Source organism: Coniophora puteana (genome assembly GCF_000271625.1).
Source record: "Coniophora puteana RWD-64-598 SS2 unplaced genomic scaffold CONPUscaffold_1, whole genome shotgun sequence".
Taxonomy (NCBI): domain Eukaryota; kingdom Fungi; phylum Basidiomycota; class Agaricomycetes; order Boletales; family Coniophoraceae; genus Coniophora; species Coniophora puteana.
The window spans coordinates 649,850-669,181 of NW_006913053.1; the positions used below are offsets into that span (position 1 = coordinate 649,850).

Consider the following 19,332-nt stretch of genomic DNA (forward strand, 5'->3'; position numbering starts at 1 on the left):
ATCTTAGGCGCTTACTGCGGGGTACAGGGGTACGAGTCCACGTTGACCGTGTCAACGATCCACGTCAGCCCGCCATCGGGCGTCAACAATCCCGAGTCGCTTGTGCCAGTCTTGGACAGCGTGCTTCCCCAGTCGGGATCGGCCGCGCCAAGCATGATCTGTGTGTTGTGGTATGCTAGGTGGAGACATCGAAATATTAGTGAATAGCACTGTGCCATATAGCGACGGGTGAACTTACTGTGGGCGGGCATGTTCCCACTGACGTTGTCCTGACATTCAACCGCGATGTTCCAGGCATACGGTCTGCCAGAGCTGCTTGTGAACGTAGACAGCAGCTGACCATCTCTGTACACGTTCTGCACCGTCGTGCCTGTCGAATCGTCGTAGTTGACTGCGATCGTTAATAAGAACTGCCTACGTAGACACACGAAAAGAGAGGGACTAACAATCCATGTCCAACATGTCTCCCTCGCTCACGGGGACGTAAGCTCCGGCGGTTTGGGCATTCGTGTTTCCGTCGTTGAAGCTCGCAAAGACGCACCACTGGCCAGGCTGGCCACCGCAATTACTGATTTCCCCCAGATCAACCACCTGCCGCATGCAGCCCAGAGCACCGAGAAGAAATCTTACCTAGCAGGGTCCGCAAACGAAACGATGATACTCTGAACGAGACCCTTGTTCGCCGTCTCCATCCCAGGCCAGATCGCGAGGCGGTCAGTCTGCGGGTTTGGCGCCGCGGGAACCTGGAGGGTCGTCTTGGAGGAGGCGACCCATACGCCGCTGTTGACGCCCCACGAGTTGAGCCACCACTCGCCGCCAAAGCCAACGGTTGCGGAGGCAAGGAAGGGTAAAGAGGAAAGCGAGAGTGAGAGAGGGAGGATGGATCGCATTGTTGTCGTGTGACGAGGGTAGCGGTTGGTCGGTGACTGAGAGTGTTTGATTGTCCACAGCTTATACAGTGTTATACACGGGGTTTTTGATCATCGAGTGTCGGTGCGCTGAGACGGATATTATCCGAGGATGCATCCTAGAATGAAAACGTAAATCAGCTGGCTGACCGCTGTTGTCCCTTGGGGAAAGGTGCAGCGTTGGATGCTCACGGCCTGCGGCAACGACTGTCATCCTCGCACCTCGAGGAAGTCACAACCACGCTGTTGGTTGACACGTGGTCAGGAATTAAGCAAGGTCTCCAGGGCCATGGGACGTGTTGTTGACGTCGGTAGGATCAACATCACATCAGGCCATCATGTTTCGGCCAATTTTCGCAACAGATGCGGGGTTTTACGTCTTTGAACGTCTCGGCCTGTTTAAGGTTTAGTGAACGGTTTCTTGTTGTCAGCGTCCGTCAGCATCCCAGGAGAAATGTCGAACTCGCCTGCTACTCTGGCTTTGACCGTGTCCGTGGGTGGCGATAGTAGGTACGGGTCGAGGAACGGGAATGAGAGTCCGGGATAGCGAGCACGCCCTCCGGAGGTTCTTTTGCATTTGCCCAGCTGACGGCGTGGGTCTTGTGCGGGAGGAGAGCCTCGACGGCGGATGTGATTGTGGTGCGAAAGTACCCCAGGAAAGGGAGGTGTTAGTCTTCGCTCAGTAGAGAGCGTGCCTTTGCTCCCCAACTCGGTTCGCCTCAACATTCATAGCGACCCCGTCTTCTTCTTCTTCCTCCTCTCGTAGAAGCTCTAGAATGGGTTGCAGGAAGCCGGGCCAACGTACTGCAGCGACGTATTGCAGCTGCGTGAGATCGTGCGTGAATTTGCGCAACCGCCGTATGTCTATGGCGCTGCAGGTATTTCGGAAGGATTTGAGCAGGCGTTCGATCTTTTCTAAGTATTGAGTATCAAGTCATTGAGTGACCACACGGGGCGCACATAGACCGCGCAACATGGTTAACCACACCTTGGTGTGTAGGCTCAATGTCAACGAGAATATGGGTCTAGTGCTGCACCATTTGTCGGTTGCATGTGGTGCCAGTGCACAGTGGACAACAGCACCACGCTGACTCTCACACATGCTTATGCGGCAAAAACGTCAGAATATAGTCATAATTTGTGTAGAGCTTGGAAGAGTGACTCGCCAGCAAGTTATGTAAAGAGAGACTCGCCACTTCCCCAAGACACGTCAAGGGCACGACCACCTCGTGCATGTTCTCCTTCAGTGGATCCGCCTTGTCGATCGCAATGACCAGCACTAGACTCTCATTCATCCTTTCAAATTCTTCGACATCCACTGCCTTGGCTTTTCCATTCCCCTTCACTCCAACGTCGTCTTTCCTAAGACTGCTCGTGCGCTTCCCGGTAGCCTGCGCATACACCGCCCGCAACCCCTCTCAAAAGCTGTCAAAGCAGCCGTTCCACCTCTCCTCTGGACCGATCTCGCTGGGTCCAGGCCAGTTCGCGCACCCATCTGACCATGATGGCATCCATTGCGCCAGCTATTTCAGCTCGCCATCGTACAAGAGTAGTGGCTTGAAACACGCGACGGCGTTCACGTGTGCGACGTAGAGAGGAGGGAAGTCCGGGATCGTTGGTTTCACTTGGGTGTTTCCTCCGTGATCTCCTGACCCAACTCCGCATTGCCTTTCTCCTTTTGCTTCCATTTCCTCCTTCTACTTGAGCTTCTTGGTGGAGTCTTCTCCGCCGAAGATTTCGACGCCTCGGCTAGTGAGAAGAGAGCCCAGAAGGACCTGGCGTGCGCGAGAGAGCGTCGTCGACAATGGAAGAAACGACGCGCGCTCCGCTGGAAGTCGTGTTGCTAACGTGAATGAATGGTGGTAAACCACCGCTGCCACTCGCCAGCAGCTCGGCGATGTGGGAAACGAAGTTGGAGTAGGCGGGGTGTTGATGCGCGAGGTCGCCGATGAGGTCGAAGCTGCCTAAGTCTATATGTTCGTCTACATCATTTTCCATGGACGTTGATGAGGATAGAGGACAGCATAGTGAAGAAAAGGGAAGCGTTTAAGAATGCGACGCGTCAGAAGTTGCAAGACGCGGAGGACGCGGTGGTGCGAACGTGAGAGAGACGACAACTTGGTTTCAAACTTCATCGATTTCATCCTTCCAATGTTATCTCACAAATCATACAGCCATCAGTACCATCTACTACTGCCCCACCTTTCAAAGGCGGCAAATCAGCTCATACAGTAAAAGAAGTATCGCCCGCAAGCTGACATTGCTACCTGACCCAAGACTTGACCTTTCTAGCTCTACCCCAGGCCTTGTTCTCGTTCGCTGCCCGTCGCCAAGCATATGCATGAGACTCCCATCTCCTCCCGCTCTGCTGTCAGTATAGCTCTTATTGATGTCTCTCCAGTCTTCTTCCCTCAACACCGGTGCGTTCTCGAGACATCTCTCTTTGATCAACGCTCTTACCAGGTCTCTCGACTGCGCGTACTCTTCTTCCAGTATGTACTCCCCTGACTTCAACTTCTTCCCTTTCGTCGTCGTGACGCACGCATGCCCATCAAACTGCACACTGCAAAGATTTCACCATAACTTGTGCCCATTTACACTAAATAACTGGCCCGGTTAGTTGAAATAACTTTATCATAACTGGCCGGGATTTATCCGGGTGTGGATACACATTGTATTTTAAATAACATTTGATACATCTGAACAAGTGCAAATGCTTCATGAACGGGCGGTAAGGCTCCAAAAAGCCTTGTGAGGGCCGATAAGCCCAACACGGCTGGGGCCCGGTCAGAAGCGTAAGGAGGCAGTCTCGATTTTCACGAAGAAGGGGTGTGTTCACCAGACTAGTCATATTTCACGAAACCCGCCTGTGTTTCACGAGGGATGAGTGGCGTTTTGAAGCTCGTGAGGGTCAGTAAGCTTATCGGGCCTGCTAAGGGATATTGAGCATTTGTAAGGGTTTTCGAGCGTTGCAAAGAGGTACAACATTATTTAGCCTTATGAATCACACATAATACGCAGTGGTCACGTAGAAACTGCATACATGTCGATTCGCGCAATCTTACTACAGCTGCATACAAGTCCGACTATGGTACATCAAAGTCCTACCTACCGAGCTACAAACATACACGAATTACAGTTGGTCGAAACACGACAGAGGCCGACAAGGTCATCAAGAATGCGATGCACAATCTATCATATACGAACGTGTGTCAGACAATGTAACAACGGTAGCTGAGCACGTACTTGTTTACTGTGGGTTCACCTTCCCACTGCCGCCGCCTGAGGAAGTGTTCTTGCTGCGACTGGCCTTCGGAGGGAGTACCTGCTCATTCTCAGAGAGCTCCGCCTCTGATACGTGCTTGTCGTTAAAGCTAATGTTAGCCGCAGATACTGGATGAGAGGGGCGAGACCGAGTAGAGGTCCTTCCTCCACCTGACGCATACGACTTTTGAGTCCTTTCCCTCACACGCAGACGCGAGGCGGCATTGACGTCCTCTTCATTGACGACCAATTTGGTGTTGGTATCCGCAGGGCGAGGAACGCGGCGACCATCACGAGCAGAGAGAGAACTCGATGTCGAAGGTGGTGCCTGGGAGCGATGTTCATGAGAGCGACGATCTGGGGTGTTCTGCGAAATAATGAGGAAAGGTCAGGATAGTACGGCATCAGTGGAAGACGAGTCCCCACGTCATTATCATTGGGCGAGCTGTCACGAGCGCGGGACTCGGTGCTGCTGGGTGGACGTCCATGAGTCTGGGAAGGCTGTGATATGGGCTTGACCGTAGATAAAGTGTCCGAGTAAGTGACTAGCAGTAGACGTGATCATTAGCTTACCTCATGAGTCTCCGTCTCCTCATTCCCTGTAACTTGCTCGTTCATTGCTGCGTCAAAGAGGTCCCCTGCCGCAGCATGGTCAGCATTGGCCTGGAGTGTGATGTCGGCAGTGCGGGCCCGAAGCCCGGTCTGCGCCCGCTCGCGAGCAGCCTGTTTGGCCTTTGCTTGCTCCCGGAGCCGAACATAGAAGCTATCCTCGTTGTTCTTCTCGTCATCGTCGTTGTTGTCATCCGAGGAGTCGTTAACAGCGCCCTTTTCATGGCCGAAAATCTTTCTGTCACCACTATAAATAAACTGTAGTAATAATCAAATAATACTCACAGGTTCAGATAACGTAAGGCATCAGCAATCTCCTCCTCGTGGAGTGGGTCCCAGACAAGCGCGAGCATCCGGTTGTACTCCTTCTCCCAGACATAGCCTCCGTCGGCAGTCGCTCCCCACTGCTGAGTAGACATTGCCGAGCGCCCCTCAAATACATGGGATTAGACAGACGAATATAAACAGAGATAAAGTACGCTCACCGCGAGAGTAAGATATGGCAAGTGTTCTGCAATGATACAGGGTGTGTCCATTATCGAGCCCTTGCTTCGACAAGAGAGTGGTAGTGGGTCCTCCTTCAAGGCAGCTTTCGGAGCAACCATGATGTGCTTGCCAACCTAGAATGCGTCAGAGAAGGCACAGATGGAGAATCCAGTGGTACATACGCGTACGAGGAGAAATCCCTTGAACATGCCTCTTGCAACATCATCCTTATCATAGCCTCCGTCCGAATGCATACCTGGCTCCCCACTACTCTCGAAGACAAAGGAAGGAAGGCTTCTCAGGCTGAGGTCGCCCGCCTTGAGTTTAGCACGTGTTCTCGGAGGATAGTAAGTGTACTGTATACAGAGAATAAACGGAATAATACCCACCTGTCGGAATCTTTGAGATACTTTGGGAGGTGCTCTATCGGACAGAGGAGCTTTCCGAGCTGGACATGGTTAAAGCCCCACTTATCACGAGGCACACCCTTGCCGACGTATGGATCGAGGGGCCTCTGGTGGTTGATAGCGGCATACTGACCAATAATATCCTTGATGGGATTGAAGTCCATACTCCTCGTGACGCTGACTTGGTTACAGATCTGTGGAGGGTTTGTATGGGTGCATATATGCGCATACTACGAAATTTTCTTACCTTCTTGATGCATTTCTCGAGCTCGTCGCTCATACCTGTGGTCTTGAGCAAGTCGAGGACAGCCGGAGCACTTGACTCGATGAAGTCAAAGACTTTGTCGTGCCACAGAAGCTTGCCCTCGGACCTACAAACTGTGACGTGCATATAGTCAGCAAAATGCCGATAACAAAAAATGTAGAAAGAACTCACATATGATGCATTTTCTTCTTGAGGGAGTGGGGGAGTGTGGTCCCGAACGCACTTGCCTTGCCATCAAGTGCTCTCCAGATCGCGATTTGCAGAACATCGTCGATCTCAGAGTACAGACCGGCAGTGCGTGTGATGAAATTTGCAACTCGGTCGCACTGCTTTTTGAAGCTACGGAACAGGTTATTAAGATGTCCTACACAGACGAAGTCAAAACTTACGATGCTGACTCAACACGTGGGGCACCAGGTGCTTTTTCTTTAGCTGACTGACCGGATTGACCAGATGAGTTGGATGGTGGCGGCGAGGATGGAGGGATACGAGAAGAGGAGGATGAGCCACGGTGAGTCCTGGTTTTTTTGGCAGGTGGCCGTTCGGGGGAGGGGGAAGGGGAGGGCTCTGCAGAGCGAGCGCGAGCGCAACCTCGCACCTGTGACTTGGAGCGGGCGCGGCGGGGCATGGTGGTGGTAAGAAAGAAAGAAAGGCGCACCAGCAATGTCACCAAAGACGCGTCTTGTTTTGACGTGTCTTGACTTTGGGTGGCTCAGGGGCACAGGATTCCAAATTTAACATGGCTAAATTAGTACCAGCTTCCGTGCTTCTATTTACGAGCAGCTTCGATCTGGTTCCGCACCGAGGACTTAATGCTCTCGGCGGACTGAAAGCGTGTCCAGTAGACATGTTTTCACAGGGAAGTTGCAGCCAGTGCCGCATTAATACAAGGATATTGACAACAAGGCTAAGTTGTTAAGGGTGTACTAGTACACCTCCAGTACAGGCCTGCAGGCTGAGTACATTTTTGAGGTGCACAAAGAGAGTGGCCGAAGACGCCGCTGTCAGGCTAAATTTGTAGCAGCAATAACCATGGCTCGGTGATCGTCGCGCACCTAAAAGCATGCTTGGACATACCTTTTAGGTACGCGACGATCTGCCTTCTTGGTGTTTGCATCGGGGCTGATAACGCTTGCCATTTCACACGAGCGCTTGTCAGTGCTGAGTTCCTCTCCCCGCTCCGTAATTCCAGACGCACAAGTCGTGCGTTTCTGCTGCCACTCAGCTCAATGCCACCTTCACGATCCAAAAAGTGCGAGGACTGTGATAAAATCTGTAAAAATACCACGGGTCTTCGCATTCACCGCCGCACATGCCCTAAGGCAATTGCTGCAAGACAAACGATATTCAACACTGCTGCACCATACCTGGAGCATGATTCGGATGCAGAGCTTGCACAGCAGAGAGATAGCCATCATGGCTTGTCCTCTCCGGTACCAGGACCATCTGGGTATCATGATGAAGACGAGGAGCCAGACTCGAGCAGGGAGACGTCTCCAGTACAGCAGGCATTACCAGTGCGTCATAATCCTAATGACAACATAACCTCCATCTAACACTTGATGTCTATACTATTAGATGCATATCTCATCTCGCTCAGGTCGCTTAGTTCGTATGCCACAGCGCTTTGATGATCTTCTGCCGAGTAGCTCTACCCATCTGTCGCATATGCCCCAATTTGAACAACTCACTCGTGAACCTTCTAACTCTACTACTGTTGACGAAACCAATGGACCTGAGCTCTCCCCATTCACTACAGCCATTGATGACTTTGGCATGTATCGCATCTACGCCAACAAACCAACTCAGATCCCTCTGGAAACTCTGCAGAGCGTTTCAGACGGTCCTCTACTCCAAGGTGGACTACCGAAATCTCCATCAACATCCCTTCGCACTTCGAGTGACCCTCAGCTTGCTGAATTTACAGCTGAGGAGGCTATGGCTCCCTTCTCTAATGCAACTCGTGGCATACTCATGGCATGGTCTCATACTGGGTCAAACAGAAAGTCTGAAGCCGAAATGGCGAGGCTTGGAGCACTCAATGGGCATCCCCTTTACCAAGCTAAGGAGGCAGTGGGTTTTAACCCCCAGACAGAAGGTGCACGTCTCGATAACTACTTGAAGATGAAGCAAGACAGCACTTTTTGACAAGAGCATGGATGGAAGAGATCATCAATCGACATTCCCATGCCTTTCGAAGGGAAGAAGACGCACGGAGGTGAACAACATGTCCCCAAACTTACTGTCGATAACTTTTATCATCGAAACATTGCATCTATCATCAAGGGAGCACTTGAAGACCATGTCTTTACGACTTACAACACCACTCCCTTTCAACAGCGCTGGAAAACCTCGGATGGCAGAGATATCCGTGTCTACTCTGAAATATATAGCTCGGATTCTGTCTTGGGCATGTATCGTGAAGTCAACACTGCTCCTCGCCCTCCTGGAGATGATTATGAGCGGATCATTGTCCCGCTCATGCTCTTTTCAGATGCAACACTTCTCTCAAATTTTGGGCAAGCGTCTCTTTGGCCAATTTATCTGTTTGTGGGAAACCAGTCGAAATATACTCGTGGAAAGCCAACAGCTAAAGCGTGCCATCATCTCGCCTATATTCCAAGTGTACGTTGTTTATCCTTTGGAGAGCTACTGAACTGATGTTATTCTACAGCTGCCAGACGGTTGGCAGAGCAATTATGCGGAGATATATGGGAAAGCACCTACGAGAGAGGTTCACACACATCTTAAACGCGAACTAGTGCATGGTGTGTGGAGATTGCTTCTGCAAGATGAGGAGTTCTGTCGCGCGTATACTGAAGGCATCATTGCAAAATGTGGTGATGACATTATCCGGCGGGCGCTCCTCCGAATTGTAACTTATACTGGCGACTACCCTGAGAAGTAAATCTATTCACTCGACTCGACTTTCGCTGCTAACATATGTTAATGTCCAGAATTATCCTATCTACGCTGAAGTACTTTGCAAAATACCCATGCCCACGTTGCCTCGTACCAAAACACCTCCTCTCCAAGATGGGAACAATGGCAGACATGCAACGACGTCTCAAAATCAGACTTGACAGCAAAAAGCGTCAGGCTTGTGTGCGAACAGCTAGAGGGAAAATATTCAAGAAAGGACGTCCTGTCAACTCGAAGCAGGTCAATGACACGCTGGGTGAGCACTCATATGTGCCAACTATGGTAAGTCACCCTTCCACCAATTGTTTCCTTGTTCTAATCATTTTCTAGAACGCTTTTTCCGAGTTTCTTCTTGATAAAGAAGTCAACTTTTTCGAACTCTTTGTCCCAGACTTCCTGCACGAGTATGAACTTGGTGTTTGGAAGTCAATATTCATCCACCTTGTTAGGATGCTGCTTTCAATTGGAGGCACATCGGTGACAAGGGTGGACGAACGGTAAGTGCACCTCACTTTGTATTATTCAGCATTTGATAAGCTTGTGTAAAGGTATCGTCAAATACCACGATTCGGAAGGACCACAATCCGACGATTCCGTAAGAACTCGACCGCGATGAAAAAAATGGCTGCTCGAGATTTCGAGGATTTATTGCAGGTACGGACCTTTGTTTAACATATGAATTCTACTAAACTGGCAATTAGTGTGCTCTACCCGTATTCGGAGGCGTGTTTCCCAGCCGTACGCACAACAAGGTCGTTCTCGACCTTCTCTTTGAGTTGGGAAAGTGGCACTCACTTGCAAAACTGCGCCTACACACGGACGACACTCTCAAGCTTCTTGAACAGGCAACTATTAGTCTAGGAGCGTCAGCCCGCAAATTTCAGGCCGAAGTCTGCCCCTCATATGACACCCGCGAGATACCATCTGAGACTTCTGCCCGTGGGCGCAGAGCAGTAACAAAAATCGCCAATTCCAAGGGGAAAGCACGGGCAACCAACGTTGCACAATCCAGTAAACGCAAGGTCTTGAACCTTGATACATACAAGTACCACTCGCTTGGCGACACGGTAAAATCAATCCGTCACTATGGTACTATGGATAACTACAGTTCCTTGCTGGTATTTCTATTTGCCATGCATGCTACATATATTACTGACTCTGGTTTATGCAGTGCGAACTTGCTCATTGTCTTTCCAAAGGACGCTATCCACGGACTGGGAAAAAACACGATCACATGCTCGCCTCCATGACACGACTTGACTCACGCTCTCGCTATGTGGACAAGCTACTCAAATACCTCGAGGCAACCTTTACACCGCTGCAAGCCACATCCTCTGAGGTACCCCAGCCTTCTGGGAATGCTGATGTCAACCCTACCAATCCTCAGCAGCGGTACTGGATGTCTCATGAATCACGGACTTCACACTTGCTTTATGACTTTGTTCAAGCCATGGATGAATCATTTGGAATAGAGAAGACAGTGAGTCTATAATAGCTACTGTTCAATTGCTTTCTGACATTATAATGACTACAATTCGCAGGAATTTGAGCCGTGCCTCAAAACTCATATACTTGATCGCCTGCGCGAGCAGAATAACATCCCCGATGTTATAGATCTCCCCAACTCTGACGAAGTCGAATACTCTACGAACGTGCTCGACTCTTTGATCATTAGCAAGGAGAAGCTCTACGAACACAAGACACTTCGGGTCAACTTCACTACATATGATCTCCGCCGAGAACACGACACCATCAACCCTCGTTCACATGCTGACATCATGCTCTTATCCCAGGATGAGCCAACCGACAAGAATGCTCACCCGTACTGGTATGCACGGGTAACGTTCATTTTTCATGTAATGGTTCGCTTCCACCATGAAGATCCATCAAAATCACGTCGTGTTGATGTTCTACTCATCCGATGGCTGCACCGGGATTCAAACTTCCAAGACATATTTGTTGACCGCCGCCTTCCCCGTGTTTCTTTCTTCCCTTTGGGCACATCTGAATGCTGGGATTTTATCGACCCCAGCACAGTTATTCGCTCGGTCCATCTCTTGCCAGGTTTTGAATCTGACCGTGTTCCTGGTCCATCCATTCCTCATAATATCTCTCGCATGCACTTTGGATCAAAAACCGATGAGTCTGTTTACGAGTGGTCTCATTATTGCATCGGAATGTAAGTGATACATTATTCCTGCAAGTCTACAAATTAAAGGAGGCTCCAGCTTTGCAGACCGCGACATGTTCATGCGCTTTCTCGGTGGCGGAATCGGTCATACCATGACCAGACCTTGGGACACTCTTCTCAATATGTGTGCAAAGTTAGCCAGTGAAGTGTTCGCGGCGGAGGAGAGTGACAGTGAAGATCACTCAGAAAATGAGAGCGAGGATCGGGTAGAAGCCCGAGAACTGCCAGAAGAGAACGAGGACGAATGGGAAACTGACCTTGATGAGACTGATCGTGAAACTGAAGACACTACAGATGACGGCGAGGATGGTACAGACAGTGAGGAAAACACTTCAGACAAGGGCGGGAGCTCAGACGATGACAAGGACACTTCGGACGAGGAAGAGTTGGATGAAAATGATCCACTTGACGAGATAGTAGGCGAAGATGAGAGGCTTGTTGATATGGCTGGATTCGGGGTGTGGTGATGGCACCGAAATCAGCCCTCTGCGTCTGACAATTTTATTTCTAGCTCACGGACTTCAACATGTAGGCTCCAGTAGTAACACTATTTATTAGAAACCGGTACCAGGTGTAAAATACAGAGACGACAGGTATTTTCTAGCCTAACATAGATCCACACTGAGACGTGTGAGACGCACGTCTCAGCGTGTGTGTCGGTCACTGCGCACTGCTTTAACCAGGTACACGATCGCGTCGAATTATTGATCGAGGCTCCGCCCTCGCTTTGTGCGCAGGCTGAGCCTCTATTTATTAACCGGGGCGTTATTACGGGCGCACGCGCTCTGGCTGACCCGTGCATGGACTAGGAGAGAGAATGAGGCGAGGGCTGACGGAGAAGCTGCCTTGACCAGAGCAGATGTCCGGCCGAGCCCTCACCCGTGCGTATCTCCCCAAGCCACATGCAGGTCGCTGAGGACAGCTGCCGACGCGGACTGGGGCTCCAGCGCCCACTGCCGGAAGAACATGGTGAGAGATAGAAACGCGGAGACAAAATGCGGACACGCGATATATCGGAGTTGTAACCCAGTTGCCGTATTTGGCCGCATAATCGACTCCGCCTGAGCCTTCCCTCACGCGCAAAGGCAGTGCGTGTCAGCGTGCACCAAACCGCACGGCTCTACATAATTACAAGTAGTTCGTCACGGCTATTAGTGCTTCATCAACCATGATGAAACATGCACGGAAATCGTGAGTAGTTTTGACGGTTTTCGAGCCGAGTCCGATTTTCGAAAACGGCCAATATCCCTCGCGAAACTGGGGACGATTTCACGAGGCCTGGCGAACTGACCCTCCATCTCGTGATGCCTTACGATCAGCCAATATCCCTCACCAACGTTCAATATGCGTAGCGAAACCCGGCGCACTTTCACGAGGGCTAAAAGGCCCGATATTCTCGTGCACTTTTACAGATGTAGGTTATGCTAAAGGTGGGACACGCACACTCTCCTACCCAGATGGATCGGTCGTGTTGAGTCGCACTGATATTAATATCAATTACAAAGTTGTATTCGCTGCGTTGAATTTGGACTCCGCCGAATCGCCGAAACTTTTGAGCGACTTACATGACCGACCCTTTGGCAAAACTTGTAGGTGGCCGATCTCGGCTTGGTTTGCCGAGCCGCGTTCTCCCATGGCACCAATTCCCGTTGCCTATAAAGGCAATGGGTTTGGAGGGGGCCGCTAAGGTGCTATTTCTCTCGAGTGGTTTAGAAAATTGATTGTGTCATGTGACGGTGGGATTTGAGTGGCAATGTCTTACACTTGCTCTTGTTAGCCTCTGTCTTCCGCTTACCTTTTTACCCTCCTCACACGTCTCCCATTCCTGTGCTGTCGCTCTCTATTCCTCGCTCGCTAATTTTCTTGTTCTCCCCGATGTGCTATTCTCGGGGCACAATATGATCGGATGCCTGATGTTCAGCTCTATGTTCTGAACATAGTTCAGCAGCGTATTCGGGAGATACCATTGAAGCGGGTGCTCACATCTCTGAACATGGAGTTTTATGCCGATGACACACTTGTGATGCTGTGATCCAGACTGAAGAGGTTTACTACAAAGCTCAAGCATCACATCCTCCACGTTGCATTGACTGAGTGCCATGAGGAGGACCTCCAACAAGTTTGTGCGAATTGGCCTGAATGTACATCTACTGAGGTGAGAGACCGTATTAAAGCTTAATTCTTGCAGGTCACTTCCCTCCTGCCATGCGTTCTCATACGTGTGCTGCCTGTGCTCAATGTGTTTGTGTCGACTCTGCTTGTGATGCCAAACTACGTGACATCGATGTTGCTCCGCTACGAATCAGACATTACCTCTTCCCATTCCATTGCGGTCTCGTTGGGCCAGACTTGCCCATTTTACCCCTCGTGCTCGCAGTCTCATGTTGGACCCGGAGGGAGTCCGTACAGACTTGAATGCACAGATCGTACTTTCTGTGTACTCGACTTGTCGACAAGGCTTGAAACCCCACAAGCTTCTGCGGGTAGCGTTAGCCAACAACAATTACCTTGGTGTTGTCCCTGCGCCACTGCGAAACCTCATTGTTGTGGAAGAAGTGACGATTGAACTTTGCCGTCCCAATTCATGTGTTATACAGTGCCAATCCACGTGAAACTGGTGAAGGGCCACATTATGACCTGTCCGCAGAATACAACCCGTGTTGCAGAGTGCCTGCCAGCTTCCATGGAAGATATTACCATTATCATCTGTGTTCTATTTGCAGGATCCAAAGCACCCACGAATGAGTGAATGGAAACATATGAAAAACCTTTATTAGTTCATTATGAAAAGGTACACTCTGCTTTGGATTGGCTGAAGGAGCACAACTGTCATTATTGCCACATTCGTATTGATAACGCTGCAATGTTGGCAAGGGCTAGTGCCTGAGGCCGTACAGAGGTCCCGGTGAAGCACTGTAATTACAATCATGTAATCATGACACATTTTGACATAGAGGGGGCACTGATGTTATGCAAAGTCTGATTGGGGCTTGCCTGTGAGCAAGGAAACAAAAGGCGACGGGTTTTGCCGTGCACTGGCGCACGGCGCTATGCAATAATGCTAGCTCATCGACACACTCAAGTCCATATCTTGGCCCACATCGTATACACCCCACCTGTAGATATTCAAAGACGTATCAATTACAATAAATAAAGTGAAACTGCTCCATCCTTGTATATCAGGTGCTAAAGTCAAGGGTTTGGGCGAGCATGACTTAAAAAAACCCATATACTTGATGCTTCAGCATGTGTTCATTCAGGGCATGAGCTCGAGAGTACCTCCTGCATTTATTCAAACTCCCTTGTTAACACAATATATTGGGACTATATGCATTTGCATTGAGCTCATGCCTAACAATGCTTAGACAATTGTGCTATACAAGTGTTGAAATTTTGAACATAGAAAATAGGGGCTTTCAGCCCAATAAGAGTCGGCATCTCTCTAGTGACCCCTCGTTGACTGGCAGCTCTATTATTTTTTGTTATAATTTGGAAGACATTGTCATACACCCTTGGAGTGCCGGATAGGTGGATCAAACATGAATCACAACCTTTGACCGAGAGTACATTAATATTGTTTCACTCAAGTTTCACTGATTATGCACTGGTGCTGTGGGAGAACGCGGCTCGGCAAACCAAGCCGAGATCGGCCACCTACAAGTTTTGCCAAAGGGTCGGTCATGTAAGTCGCTCAAAAGTTTCGGCGATTCAGCGGAGTCCGAATTCAACGCAGCAAATACAACTTTTGTAATTGATATTAATATCAGTGCGACTCAACACGACCGATCCATCTGGGTAGGAGAGTGGGACACGCAGTTTTGACAGTTATCTTAAATTATAGTTTCTCACGGCCGTCAGCCATGTCATTGCTCATCTGTTTATTTTAAATGAAAATGGAGTTAACATAAATGCGGATAAACTCCGCATTTGGATGGCAACAATCAAAGTCTGGCCCATGATGGTCAGAAACCAGATAATGACCTGGCAATGACTAATCATATGCCGGTCAATGGCCAATCAATGGCCAATCAATTGCCAGTCATTTGCCAGTCAATGGCGGGTTAATGGCGGGTTAATGGCCAAATAGAAAGTTATTATTTAGTTAGAGAAATATGCTTTTAATCCCTCACTTCACAAACAATATGAATCCTAAAGTCCCATAGTACTCCCTTCCTTTTTATCACCAATAGCTGATAATTAGTCTGATCATTTAGAGTAAATAAGTGGTTTTTTATTGCACATAAAAATTTGATGACCAGCCATTGATTGGCCATTAACCCGCCATTAACCCGCCATTGACTGGCAAATGACTGGCAATTGATTGGCCATTGATTGGCCATTGACCGGCATATGATTAGTCATTGCCAGGTCATTATCTGGTTTCTGACCATCATGGGCCAGACTTTGATTGTTGCCATCCAAATGCGGAGTTTATCCGCATTTATGTTAACTCCATTTTCATTTAAAATAAACAGATGAGCAATGACATGGCTGACGGCCGTGAGAAACTATAATTTAAGATAACTGTCAAAACTGTGTGCCCCACCTTTAGCATAACCTGTCAAATGTTATTTAAAATACAATGTGTATCCACACCCGGATAAATCCCGGCAAGTTATGATAAAGTTATTTTAACTAACCGGGCCAGTTATTTAAAGTAAATGGGCACAAGTTATGGTGAAAATTCTGCAGTGGCAGCCCGTTGCCGGCCAAATCTCCCCCGTTCTCGTCCCACCAGCTCTCCATCCGGTCCTCATTTTCCAAGCCCGTCGCGACGAGCACGATTGGGACCTGCCCGCGGAAGACGACACGCTGGAAGATATCGTAGTTGATCTTGACGATGCTCCGCAAGCGAGTCCCGCGTACGACGTACATCAACAGATGCACGCCTCCCTTCAGCTGCTTCAATAGATCAACGAGCTTCTCACACGCCTCATGCGCTGTTACAGAACCCTTGGAGCCCTCGTTGAGCCCCGCGGTATCCCAGAGCACGTAATTGCGCTCGTCGATGGTGACTTGATATGGCTCGGTCTCGAAGGTACAACCGAGCGCCTGGTTGGAAACAGCCGCAGACGCGTTTGCGTCGCCGGAGAGCATGTTGATGAGGGAGCTTTTGCCAACGCCGGATTCACCGAAGATGATGACGTTGGCTGGCGGGAGCTTGCTGTCACCGGACGATGTTACATCCACGGCACTCTGCCCGTACGGGCCTTCATGCGGTGCGGAAGCGAACGTCGCACTCGGTACAAATGGCAGGCGATGATCGATGGAAGCGGTAGATGACATGGTCTCTGCCGCCTGACCGGGGATAGTGGAGCAGAAGCGAAGAGGCTTTTGCTGAGGTTCCGCTGGCAGGGACTTGTCCGACGGCGCGAAGGAGGCAGGTATGCCTGATCGTACTTCTCCCTCGCATTGATCATGACCTGACGACACTATATCCACAGCTTTCTCGTTACGCATGGCTGCATATAGTGGCGAAACGGTAGTATCATGAGAAGCAGACGACGAGGGATCGTCGATGAAAACGGTGGATGACGCTGTATGGGTTGGGGTTGGCTGTGGTGCAGTTGGTAAGGACCTGTCGTACGGCGTGAAGGAGGTGGGTGGGCCCGTTCGTGCACCTTGACCACTTTGATATTGACCTAGCGGCGCTCCTTGCCTTGCTCTGTTGTAGCTTCTCGACGAGTGACTTGGTTCTTTGGAGGGCGAATACATTGGATGTCAGAGGCTGTCGAGACCCACGTAATGCGCCGCTGTCGCGTCTTTCTATTGGCGTGTTTTGTCTCGTCAAATCAAACTTTCCCGTCCGTACCCTGAAGGACTCACCTGGGCGTACGTCAAGCTTCTTTGGCCCGTTGTAATCCTTCGATATGCGCACATTCTTGTACTGGACGATAAGAACTTATCCCTCTGTCCTAGCCGTCATGCTGAACTTGATTGGGTAAACCAGTCTAAATCTCCGTGTCCTCGTGACAACCTTATCACCTCATGTCCCCGACTTTTATGGCGCCTAACTCAACCGAACCTGTGCGCCGCTTCTCATAAGCGCTGTGAGCACCCTCCTAGTTGGCGTATGCGGGATCTTTGCTTCCTTCATCCGACTCGATCAGTACTTCGACGTGTTGATTTTCAGAGAAGCTCATTTACTTCGGGAACTTCCCTGCTGTCAATGTTCCAGATCGATCATACATTTGACTCACAACTGCATGGGCAGCAAACTTTCCTGTGTAGCACTAGCTACTTCCAGAAAACAAACGCGGAGCGCTGGACAGCCATAATTTTAGTCTAGGGCTGTGGGCTTGTTTCCTCGCACCCGTCTTCCTGCTTCATGTTCCTCCTTCCATTCAGCACCGAAGATAGCTTCTCGAGCGCTGTGGAGCTTCCCCCAACTCGTGTATCTAGGAACTATACCTGTTTGGTATGGTTTGAGGTATGATTCCGCCCATTGACACTGGACATCGTTCGCTCGTTCCGTAAATGTGATTTATTCTTATGAAGAGCTGACCCTTTGCCCACCGTCGTCCATGGGGTGGAGACGAACCTTGTTGAAACGAGGTTATGTAGATTTCGAAGCCATAACAGATGTTGCTTCTAGCTGAGCTGAACACTCGCTCCAATCAGCTTCCCAGTAAGCGCTCACACATTTCTATGATGCGTCTTCAGATTTATAATATCAGCCTATTTATCTTCCTCCCGCAAACCCTACCTCTCCTTACCGAAGGTGATAGCGCTCCACCTTGTCGCATACGGACACTACTAAGGCGTTGATGTCCTAGGACTACTAGCTCAACATGAGCGGCCCCATGAACATCATACTCTTTGGCGAAACGGGCGCAGGCAAAAGCTCCATAGTAAACATGCTCGCCGGACACAACGTCGCAAGAATCTCGAGCAAGGCCGAGGGCTGCACGTTCAAGTGGGACCGCTACCCCGTCAAGATCAGCGGCAAGCACTACAACATCTTCGACACCGCGGGGCTCGACGAGGGCGAGGAAGGCACGATGCTGGCCGAAGACGCGGTCGTGCAGCTCTACCAGCTCATCACGAACGTCGAGGACGGCATCAGCCTGATCGTGTTCGTCATGCGCGGGCCGCGCATCAAGGAGGCGGCGCACAGGAACTGGCGCCTCTTTTACGAGATCTTCTGCCGGCAGAAGGTGAATGGCTCGATCATCATCACGGGCCTTGAGCAAGAGGAGGACATGGACGATTGGTGGCCGGAGAACAAGGGGCACTTCTACAGCTACGGTATGCGTCCGTTTGGCGCTGCGGGTATCACGGCGACTCCGGGAAAGTTGAAGGGGAGTAGGTGTATATATCAGGAGGAGTATGACGAGTCGACGTCGAAGATTAAGAAGATGATCAGGGAACATGCGATGCCGGATCCGCAGCGGATTGACAAACTTAAGTGGTTTACGGATGTGTTGTTGTTTGGGTGTATAAAGGTGGGTAGGAAGAGCACGGATGAGGTTCGGCGGCTAGTAGACCGGTGCGGGATGTCATCGGAGGAGGCAGAACGCCTCGCAAATAGGTTGAGCAATGTGTAGCTTTGTGTAACGTAGTCAGATGCCATATGTCAACTTCATGTTTCGTGTCGCCTTTCCAGATGCTTTTGAAGAGTCAGGCGAGGATGGTGGCAGCGGCCATAAATATTGACTCAGCGAGGCGATAGAGGTTTCCTGTGGCTTAATATCTACTAGACAAGGAAATAATCCCAGTTGTTGCCGAACAGATGTACGTCCGCTAAGCTATGTCTTTCCAAGTAGTTGTGTCCTACTCGCTGGGGCGTATCCGATCGGAGCGGAACGCACTTTAGACCCCTCATTTAACTAGTCCTATAGATATATCTTTTGGGTGCACATTTTCTGTCTTGGAGACCTGTTTCCCATGGACTGTCCATAAAGGTATGGGTCAAGTATACACTCCCCTGTAGGACCATGGCTCATATATGCACTGGTACTGATGACTCCGTCCATGGGCGGTCTCCTACCAGAGCCCCAAGGTGCAGTGGGCAATGTGATATATGGGCCAAGTTTTGGCCCAGAGGTGTACCTGGGGTCCTACAAGAGTAGGATTACCCACTGGTATTGTACATTAATGCAATGGTTGTGCCCTGAATCAGCCTGTTGCTGTCCTGTGTTGCTCTGGGGATACATCCCAGTGTGTGTGGGGGTAGATAGGGCACACAGAGCCCCTAAATACATCCCCTACATCCTGCAAACAGTGCTTCTTTGACTAATGCATGGGGGTGATATTGGCTGCATTGGTGGGTTAATGGTG

General features: G+C 50.0%; 8 protein-coding genes across 8 annotated transcripts; 4 read left to right on the forward strand and 4 right to left on the reverse strand.

The window, feature by feature from the left end:
• Positions 1–11: 11 nt before the first annotated feature.
• CONPUDRAFT_114224 (uncharacterized protein) lies at positions 12–951 on the reverse strand (the record flags this gene model as incomplete). The annotated part of the gene is made up of 4 exons (XM_007764839.1): positions 631–951; positions 447–568; positions 239–391; positions 12–175 (listed from the first exon to the last, which is right to left on the reverse strand). The coding sequence occupies exons 1-4, from the start codon at positions 888–890 to the stop codon at positions 12–14; spliced, it is 699 nt and encodes a 232-aa protein (XP_007763029.1). The 5' UTR covers positions 891–951.
• A 1,580-nt stretch (positions 952–2,531) lies between these two features.
• Positions 2,532–2,906, reverse strand: CONPUDRAFT_160949 (uncharacterized protein; the record flags this gene model as incomplete). Its single annotated transcript, XM_007764840.1, has 2 exons — positions 2,532–2,736; positions 2,780–2,906. 2 exons carry the CDS (start codon positions 2,904–2,906, stop codon positions 2,606–2,608), a joined length of 258 nt encoding a protein of 85 aa, XP_007763030.1. The 3' UTR covers positions 2,532–2,605.
• A 1,252-nt stretch (positions 2,907–4,158) lies between these two features.
• Positions 4,159–6,567, reverse strand: CONPUDRAFT_148212 (uncharacterized protein; the record flags this gene model as incomplete). The annotated part of the gene is made up of 10 exons (XM_007764841.1): positions 4,159–4,539; positions 4,599–4,673; positions 4,746–5,019; positions 5,067–5,212; positions 5,267–5,401; positions 5,450–5,603; positions 5,657–5,868; positions 5,922–6,045; positions 6,111–6,278; positions 6,329–6,567. The coding sequence occupies 10 exons, from the start codon at positions 6,565–6,567 to the stop codon at positions 4,159–4,161; spliced, it is 1,908 nt and encodes a 635-aa protein (XP_007763031.1).
• Positions 6,568–8,126: 1,559 nt separating this feature from the next.
• CONPUDRAFT_43900 (uncharacterized protein) lies at positions 8,127–9,362 on the forward strand (the record flags this gene model as incomplete). Its single annotated transcript, XM_007764216.1, has 4 exons — positions 8,127–8,564; positions 8,614–8,843; positions 8,897–9,143; positions 9,192–9,362. 4 exons carry the CDS (start codon positions 8,127–8,129, stop codon positions 9,360–9,362), a joined length of 1,086 nt encoding a protein of 361 aa, XP_007762406.1.
• Positions 9,363–9,407: 45 nt separating this feature from the next.
• CONPUDRAFT_43986 (uncharacterized protein) lies at positions 9,408–10,111 on the forward strand (the record flags this gene model as incomplete). The annotated part of the gene is made up of 2 exons (XM_007764225.1): positions 9,408–9,515; positions 9,563–10,111. Coding segments are annotated over 2 exons (657 nt in total), but the record flags the coding sequence as incomplete, so codon positions are not given.
• A 405-nt stretch (positions 10,112–10,516) lies between these two features.
• Positions 10,517–10,930, forward strand: CONPUDRAFT_35795 (uncharacterized protein; the record flags this gene model as incomplete). The annotated part of the gene is made up of 1 exon (XM_007764190.1): positions 10,517–10,930. A coding segment is annotated over one exon (414 nt), but the record flags the coding sequence as incomplete, so codon positions are not given.
• A 2,625-nt stretch (positions 10,931–13,555) lies between these two features.
• On the reverse strand, positions 13,556–16,767 carry CONPUDRAFT_68706 (uncharacterized protein; the record flags this gene model as incomplete). Its single annotated transcript, XM_007764458.1, has 2 exons — positions 13,556–13,580; positions 15,788–16,767. 2 exons carry the CDS (start codon positions 16,765–16,767, stop codon positions 13,556–13,558), a joined length of 1,005 nt encoding a protein of 334 aa, XP_007762648.1.
• A 1,085-nt stretch (positions 16,768–17,852) lies between these two features.
• CONPUDRAFT_94384 (uncharacterized protein) lies at positions 17,853–18,561 on the forward strand (the record flags this gene model as incomplete). Its single annotated transcript, XM_007764842.1, has 1 exon — positions 17,853–18,561. A coding segment is annotated over one exon (705 nt), but the record flags the coding sequence as incomplete, so codon positions are not given.
• Positions 18,562–19,332: the final 771 nt, after the last annotated feature.